Genomic DNA, 8759 nt, shown 5'->3' on the forward strand with positions numbered 1-8759 from the left:
ATTGGAAACAGGAAGCCATACACAGGATACCGAAAGGGAGATGAAGTCCTTCACGAAATGGACAGAGAGAAAGATCTAGGAGTAGTTGATATCACACCAAACCTGTCTCCTGAAGCCCACATAGAGAGAATAACATCTGCGGCATATGCTGGCTAACATCAGAACAGCCTTCAGGAACCTGGGTAAGGAATCATTCAGAATCTTGTACACCACATATGTAAGACCAATCCTGGAGTATGCGGCCCCAGCATGGAGGGGCCGTGTACAAGATGCGTCGGGCGGCGGCAGGTGGGGTGGTTGAGGCGGCGGCAGGTGGGGTGGTTGAGGCGGCGGCAGGTGGGGTGGTTGAGGCGGCGGCAGGTGGGGTGGTTGGGGCGGCGGCAGGTGGGGTGGTTGGGGCGGCGGCAGGTGTGGTGGTTGGGGCGGCGGCAGGTGTGGTGGTTGGGGCGGCGGCAGGTGGGGTGGTTGAGGCGGCGGCAGGTGTGGTGGTTGAGGCGGCGGCAGGTGTGGCGGTTGAGGCGGCGGCAGGTGGGGTGGTTGAGGCGGCGGCAGGTGGGGTGGTTGGGGCGGCGGCAGGTGGGGTGGTTGGGGCGGCGGCAGGTGGGGTGGTTGAGGCGGCGGCAGGTGGGGTGGTTGGGGCGGCGGCAGGTGGGGTGGTTGAGGCGGCGGCAGGTGTGGTGGTTGAGGCGGCGGCAGGTGGGGCGGTTGAGGCGGCGGCAGGTGGGGTGGTTGAGGCGGCGGCAGGTGGGGTGGTTGAGGCGGCGGCAGGTGGGGTGTGGTTGGGGCGGCGGCAGGTGGGGTGGTTGAGGCGGCGGCAGGTGTGGTGGTTGAGGCGGCGGCAGGTGGGGCGGTTGAGGCGGCGGCAGGTGGGGTGGTTGAGGCGGCGGCAGGTGGGGTGGTTGAGGCGGCGGCAGGTGGGGTGGTTGAGGCGGCGGCAGGTGGGGTGGTTGGGGCGGCGGCAGGTGGGGTGGTTGAGGCGGCGGCAGGTGTGGTGGTTGAGGCGGCGGCAGGTGGGGCGGTTGAGGCGGCGGCAGGTGGGGTGGTTGAGGCGGCGGCAGGTGTGGTGGTTGAGGCGGCGGCAGGTGGGGTGGTTGAGGCGGCGGCAGGTGTGGTGGTTGGGGCGGCGGCAGGTGGGGTGGTTGAGGCGGCAGCAGGTGGGGTGGTTGAGGCGGCGGCAGGTGTGGTGGTTGGGGCGGCGGCAGGTGGGGTGGTTGAGGCGGCGGCAGGTGTGGTGGTTGAGGCGGCGGCAGGTGGGGTGGTTGAGGCGGCGGCAGGTGTGGTGGTTGAGGCGGCGGCAGGTGGGGTGGTTGGGGCGGCGGCAGGTGGGGTGGTTGAGGCGGCGGCAGGTGTGGTGGTTGGGGCGGCGGCAGGTGGGGTGGTTGAGGCGGGGGCGGGGCGGCAGGTGGGGTGGTTGGGGCGGCGGCAGGTGGGGCGGTTGGGGCGGCGGCAGGTGGGGCGGTTGGGGCGGCGGCAGGTGGGGCGGTTGGGGCGGCGGCAGGTGGGGCGGTTGGGGCGGCGGCAGGTGGGGCGGTTGGGGCGGCGGCAGGTGGGGCGGTTGGGGCGGCGGCAGGTGTGGCGGTTGGGGCGGCGGCAGGTGGGGCGGTTGGGGCGGCGGCAGGTGGGGCGGCGGCAGGTGGGGCGGTTGGGGCGGCGGCAGGTGTGGCGGTTGGGGCGGCGGCAGGTGTGGCGGTTGGGGCGGCGGCAGGTGTGGCGGTTGGGGCGGCGGCAGGTGTGGCGGTTGGGGCGGCGGCAGGTGGGGCGGTTGGGGCGGCGGCAGGTGGGGCGGTTGGGGCGGCGGCAGGTGGGGCGGTTGAGGCGGCGGCAGGTGTGGCGGTTGGGGCGGCGGCAGGTGTGGCGGTTGAGGCGGCGGCAGGTGGGGCGGTTGGGGCGGCGGCAGGTGGGGCGGTTGGGGCGGCGGCAGGTGTGGCGGTTGGGGCGGCGGCAGGTGGGGCGGTTGAGGCGGCGGCAGGTGGGGCGGTTGAGGCGGCGGCAGGTGGGGCGGTTGAGGCGGGGGCAGGTGGGGCGGTTGGGGCGGCGGCAGGTGGGGCGGTTGGGGCGGCGGCAGGTGGGGCGGTTGAGGCGGCGGCAGGTGGGGCGGTTGGGGCGGGGGCAGGTGTGGCGGTTGGGGCGGCGGCAGGTGGGGCGGTTGGGGCGGCGGCAGGTGTGGCGGTTGAGGCGGGGGCAGGTGTGGCGGTTGGGGCGGGGGCAGGTGTGGCGGTTGGGGCGGGGGCAGGTGTGGCGGTTGGGGCGGGGGCAGGTGTGGCGGTTGGGGCGGCGGCAGGTGTGGCGGTTGGGGCGGCGGCAGGTGTGGCGGTTGGGGCGGCGGCAGGTGTGGCGGTTGGGGCGGCGGCAGGTGTGGCGGTTGGGGCGGCGGCAGGTGTGGCGGTTGGGGCGGCGGCAGGTGTGGCGGTTGGGGCGGCGGCAGGTGAGGCGGTTGGGGCGGCGGCAGGTGTGGCGGTTGGGGCGGCGGCAGGTGGGGCGGTTGGGGCGGCGGCAGGTGGGGCGGTTGGGGCGGCGGCAGGTGGGGCGGTTGGGACGGCGGCAGGTGGGGCGGTTGGGGCGGCGGCAGGTGGGGCGGTTGAGGCGGGGGCGGGGCGGCAGGTGTGGTGGTTGGGGCGGCGGCAGGTGGGGTGGTTGGGGCGGCGGCAGGTGGGGCGGTTGAGGCGGGGGCGGGGCGGCAGGTGTGGTGGTTGGGGCGGCGGCAGGTGGGGTGGTTGAGGCGGCGGCAGGTGGGGTGGTTGAGGCGGCGGCAGGTGGGGTGGTTGAGGCGGCGGCAGGTGGGGTGGTTGAGGCGGCGGCAGGTGGGGTGGTTGAGGCGGGGCAGGTGTGGTGGTTGGGGCGGGGCGGCAGGTGGGGTGGTTGGGGCGGGGCGGCAGGTGGGGTGGTTGGGGCGGCGGCAGGTGGGGTGGTTGGGGCGGCGGCAGGTGTGGTGGTTGGGGCGGCGGCAGGTGGGGTGGTTGGGGCGGCGGCAGGTGGGGTGGTTGGGGCGGCGGCAGGTGTGGTGGTTGGGGCGGCGGCAGGTGGGGTGGTTGAGGCGGCGGCAGGTGTGGTGGTTGGGGCGGCGGCAGGTGTGGTGGTTGGGGCGGCGGCAGGTGGGGTGGTTGGGGCGGCGGCAGGTGGGGTGGTTGGGGCGGCGGCAGGTGGGGTGGTTGGGGCGGCGGCAGGTGGGGTGGTTGGGGCGGCGGCAGGTGGGGTGGTTGGGGCGGCGGCAGGTGGGGTGGTTGGGGCGGCGGGTGGGGTGGTTGAGGCGGCGGGTGGGGTGGCGGGTAGGGTGGTGGTGGGGGCAGCGTGGTGTTAGGTAGAGACGCTCCGCGCCCTAACCTTTGACCTTCAGAGGGAGCAACACGCATGGAGTGGTCGCTACCTCACCTGTCCTCCCTCACTCTCTCACTCCTCTACTCTCACTTTACTGCTCTTATCTGCCTCTCCCTTCCTCTTTCCTTCCCGTCTCTCTCTCCCTCATCCCCTCTCCCTCATCCCCTCTCCCTCTCCCTCTGTCTTCCCTCCGTCTCCCTATCTACCCTTCCTTCCTCCTTCCCTCCCTCCCTCCCTCCTTCCTTCCTTCCCTCCCTCCTTCCTTCCTTCCCTCCCTCCTTCCTTCCCTCCCTCCCTCCCTCCCTCCCTCCCTCCCTCCCTCCCTCCCTCCCCTCTCTCTGTCTCTCCCTCCCCTCTCTCTGTCTCTCCCTCCCCTCTCTCTGTCTCTCCCTCCCCTCTCTCTGTCTCTCCCTCCCCCTCTCCCTCCATCTCTCCCTTCCCTCCCCTTCCCTCTCCCTCCCTCCCCCTCCCCCACCCTCTCTCTCCCCTTCCTCTGCACTCCCAGCTTTCCCCCCCCCCCCTCACTTCTTTGATCAAAGTTGATTACATTTAACTTCACTATTGCTGTAAAACGTTGTCCATTAAGTTTGTGCTCCAATGAATATTTTTCCAAATTTAGATAGTGACGCTCTTTAATATTATCTTAATACCTGAATTATGTCAACGCGATATATTCGCTTTACAAAGTAATTAAACTAAGTTCTAAGTGAATTTATGTTCTAAGTGAATTTATGATGTGCGAAGTAAACTATTATTTTCTTTCCTCGGCGCCGAGGACCCACCTGTGTGGGAAGGCCCGACCCGAAATACGGCGACTAAAGCTTAACGTAATGTTCTCGAAAAAGTATACCCCAGCGAATTGCCTGATTGGCGTCAGATCATTGTACAATACACACAAGGAGAGATGTCTCGCGGTACTCGCGTGAAGAATGGCTTCTGACCTTACAAAGGCACATTTATGAAACAGCACCTAACACCCCAAACAAAGGGGAGCCGGTGGCTGGGCGGACAGAACACTGTACGCGTGATCCTGTGGTCCCGGGTTCGATCCCAGATGCCGGCGAGAAACAATGGGCAGAGTTTCTTTCCCCCCTGATGCTCCTGTTACCTAGCAGTAAATAGGTACCTGGGAGTTAGTCAGCTATCACGGGCTGTTTCCTGGGGGTGGAGGCCTGGTCGAGGACCGGGCCGCGGGGACTCTAAGCCCCGAAATCATCTCAAGATAACCCGCTTTGCCTCATGGGTCTTCCTCAGAAGGCGTTCATTCGCCGACCGTCCAAGTGGTTGGGCACCATTCCTCGACTCCGTCCTTATATCTCAGATCCTGGTCCTCGTATCTCAGATCCTGGTCCTCGTATCTCAGATCCTGGTCCTCGTATCTCAGATCTGTTATCTCATATCCCAGATCCTTGTCCTCATATCCCCTCCAATAGCTATATGTCATTCTGGCTTAGCGCTTTCTCCTCATAATTACCTCTCCTGTAAACATCTTCACTAAATGCTGCATTCATCTTAGTCACCATCTTCTCCACTCATGTACCCCAGATATCCCCTGTATAGCTATCACCACCATCATCTTGCCCTCCCTTCACCACTTTGCCCTACCCTTCACCACCTTGCCCTACCCTTCACCACCTTGCCCTACCCTTCACCACCTTGCCCTACCCTTAACCACCTTGCCTATCCCTTCACTACCTTGCCTATCCCTTCACCACCTTGCCTACCCTTGTTGAATTGTATATGTATTAAATATTAATGTCACTTGAGCGTGGTCCCTCCCTGCGTGACATCACAGGAGGGTCGTCCCGCGCGATGTCACGCACACCAGAACCCACCAAACACACACCGAAAATACGACGTTGGTACAACGTTGGAACAAGTTTTAACATCTCCTAACCAGTTATAACAACCAATATAGCAAGTTGTAACAACGTTCCAATACGTTATAAACACGTTAAGCCAAGATGTAACAACTTTATTACAAGTTGTAACAAGCGGAAAATAGAGACAGTTTCGGTTTGTGTTTCCCGGGAAGCCGGCGGGACACTTCTGGTCACACCGGCTTGTGAACAACTTCCTGAGAAGATATAATCTTGATGGACGGCTAAAACCTACTACTTTTTTTGTATTAACACATTTAGGTACATCTGCACTTGTGCAGCTGCCCTGGACTATATGAAGGGGAGTACAGTGTGTCAACAAGCTAGCTAAGTGGTGCTAAAAATCTCCATCACACAGGATGGTTAGTCATACAGAGGCATGTGATCAGTAGTCTGCACTGGCAGACTCTGGCTGCATTATGACTATATCATCATGAACACAAGAGTGAATAAGGCAGCAGTGATATTAAACTCCCCATTACACAGGATGGTTAGTTATACAGGGCCATATGTTCAGTAGCCTGCACTGGCAAACTCTGGGTGCATGATGAGAATATCTTCAAGAACACGAGAGTGAGTAAAGTAATTGCAAAGCTCCAGGTACCTCATGCCAACGAGTCTGAATGGTCTAATAACTGGGCATTCGGTGATGTAGTGTGGGGAGGTCATGCCGCAGTTCCTGCTCACAGAGTTTGCACCTGGAGTGCTCAGGATTGGGAGATCCGTCACCTTTGCCACCTGGTTGATACCTGGTTGATGTGGGTTGTGGGAGTTCTTCTACTCCCCAAGCCCGACCCGAGGCCAAGCTTGACTTGTGAGAATTTGGTCCACCAGGCTGTTGCTTGCAGCGGCCCTCAGGCCCACATACCCACCACAGCCCGGTCCGGCACTCCTTGGAGAAAATGATGTACTTTTCTCTTGAAGATGTCCACAGTTGTTCCGGCAATATTTCTTATGCTCGCTGGGAGGACCTGCCACAGGTAACGGTAACCCAACCTGATCCTGGCAACCACTGTGTCGCACAGTCTGGTGGACGTTTTGTGCTGCCCATAGATATAGGTTTCAGATCTGAATAAATCACGGCTTTTTATACTGGTGCTTACAGGTCGTTGGGAGTTAGTACTTTCTTTCCTATCAGACCTGAGTGTTTGGAACAATATAGTTTTGACAGGAGAGATAGGGATACCTAGATCAAATTAAACTTTATCTTAGTTAGATGCTAATTTGGTTGCAATGTTTGTCTCATTACGATGGGTTATATTGTGTGTGATGGTATCCATACAAAGGAGATTCGTAACCCTTTACTCTGTGCAGTGTAAAGAGTTTCGAGTCTCTTTTGTATGGATGCCAACACACACTGCTGCAAGTAACAAGTAATAATGGAAAGTCTGCGGGATAATAATCACGTTAGCGAGAAATATTATTGAAGATTCCCTATAAACATATTAAACCAATAAAATATATTTAGTGTTTGTTACGTGGACCTCCTAAATATATTCCTCAGCCGTACTGCGGTGACGTGATGGTGTCCTGGTTTTGGCCAATCTGATTGGTCGGATGCGGTGGAGTGTCCAGTTTGATGACCAATCAGAGCTGATTGGTCAAACCAACCAATTAAAGAGATAGAGAACAATTAAAAACTGAAAATGTTTGCAATTTCTATGCACGTGGCATCTGCAAATATGGGAAAAATGGCATAAAATGCACGTTTCTGCATTCTCGAAAATGTAGGAACATGTTGGCGAGAGGTACATGCCGTTTTGGAACAGAGTGCAGATTATTCCACCCTAAACTATGTAAATTTTCAGTTAATGAAAAAAAGTTACAATCTAAAGTGCCCGGAATTCCACGTGAGAGGTACACAGCGTTATAGACAGGAAGATCAATATGAGAGAACTGGAAATTTTTCAGAGGAAGGCAGAAACAGAGTAGAACATATAAGCGAGAGGAACAGGCAGATAGAACCACTGCAGGATTACGAAGGGGGTTATCTTGAGATGATGATTTTGGGGCTTAGTGTCCCTGCGGCCCGGTCCTCGACCAGGCCTCCACCCCCAGGAAGCAACCCGTAGCAGCTGTCCAACTCCCAGGTACCTATTTACTGCTAGGTAACAGGGGCATCAGGGTGAAAGAAACATTTTGCCCATTTGTCTCCCCCTCCACCGGGGATCGAACCCGGAACTTCAGGATTACGAATCCGAAGCAATGTCCACCCAGCTGTCAGGCGCCCTAGGGACAGAGATATCCACAAGACTGGAATACAAGTCATCATTAAGCACACAGGTACTACACCACACAACACCCACACTACTACCAACACTGGACGAATCAAAGCAGCCAAAACCAAAACAGCACACCCTGGGCCTGGGGTGAGAGGGTGGGGGGGAGAACTACCAAAGCCCAATAGAAGTGACATGCAATATGGGAACTCATTCATATTTGCAAACATACTAGGTCTAAAGTCAAAATCAAGAAATAAAGTTAAGTTCTTAAATGGCCTTCTAATAGAATCAAATTCAATATTTGGTGCATTTACAGAAACTCTCACAAAAGACCACATGGATAGTGACATATGGATCACAAATTATAATCTATATAGATGTGACAGTAATTAGGTCAAGTGGAGGAATAGGTCTGTATATTAAAGAGGAGCTGGCATTCACAGAACTCCTGAACTCGACCAATGAGGTGGTAGAGGTACTTGGAATCAAGGTAGAAAATATAAATCTAATTATTATTCTAATATACAAACCGTCAGATGCAACAGTTGAGGAATTCATTGAGCAGATCCCCAAAATAGAGAATATTCTTGATAACCTAGCAAACCCAGTACCAGATATTATCTTCCTTAGAGACTTCAATCTATCCAGTTTAAAATGGAGAATAGTAAACAATAACATTATAGCAGGAAATCAACCTGGAAATAACCAACCACAGGTCAGAGAACTACTAAGATTCATCGACAAATTCTCGCTCAGTCAGCAGATTACAGGAACAACTAGGAACGAAAACACACTGGACCTGATATTCACGAACAATGATGAGCTAATCAGAGACATTACTGTCTCAGACACTACGTACTTGGACCACAAGCTCATTGAGGTGCAAACTAACACTAATAACGGTAGTAGGCCCAAGAGAAACAACAATCGAGAAGGGTTATTCAGTAAATTCAATTTTAACAATAAAAGGTTAGACTCGTAGAAAATAAACAGGGACCATACATTCAATGGGAAACTGTTCTAAATAATAAAAATCCTACACAAGGAATAGAAAAACTAAATTCAGAAGCATATGAAGTCTGTCTGAAACATGTGCCTTTGAGGAAAGCCAGGAGGAGGTCCAACGTAGAAAGAGAACGCAAACGACATTACAAAAGAAGGAAACAATTATGGAAATGCTTAAGCAGACACGACTTTCCATACAAAGAAGGAATAATTTAAACTTGGAAATTGAAGAAATCGAACAGAGACTGATGCATTCATATCAGGCTGAAGAAAGGCAACTAGAATAGAAAGCAATTCAAGAAATAAAGAAAAACCCAAAATATTTTTTCATATATGC

The 8759-nt window shown here is 56.7% G+C and overlaps 1 protein-coding gene across 1 annotated transcript; it reads right to left on the reverse strand.

Moving 5' to 3' along the window:
• Positions 1–194: 194 nt before the first annotated feature.
• On the reverse strand, positions 195–3350 carry LOC138365242 (calphotin-like). Its single transcript, XM_069325510.1, has one exon. The coding sequence runs from the start codon at positions 3348–3350 to the stop codon at positions 195–197; it is 3156 nt and encodes a 1051-aa protein (XP_069181611.1).
• Positions 3351–8759: the final 5409 nt, after the last annotated feature.

Source organism: Procambarus clarkii, chromosome 16 (assembly GCF_040958095.1).
Source record: "Procambarus clarkii isolate CNS0578487 chromosome 16, FALCON_Pclarkii_2.0, whole genome shotgun sequence".
Classification (NCBI taxonomy): Eukaryota; Metazoa; Arthropoda; class Malacostraca; order Decapoda; family Cambaridae; genus Procambarus; species Procambarus clarkii.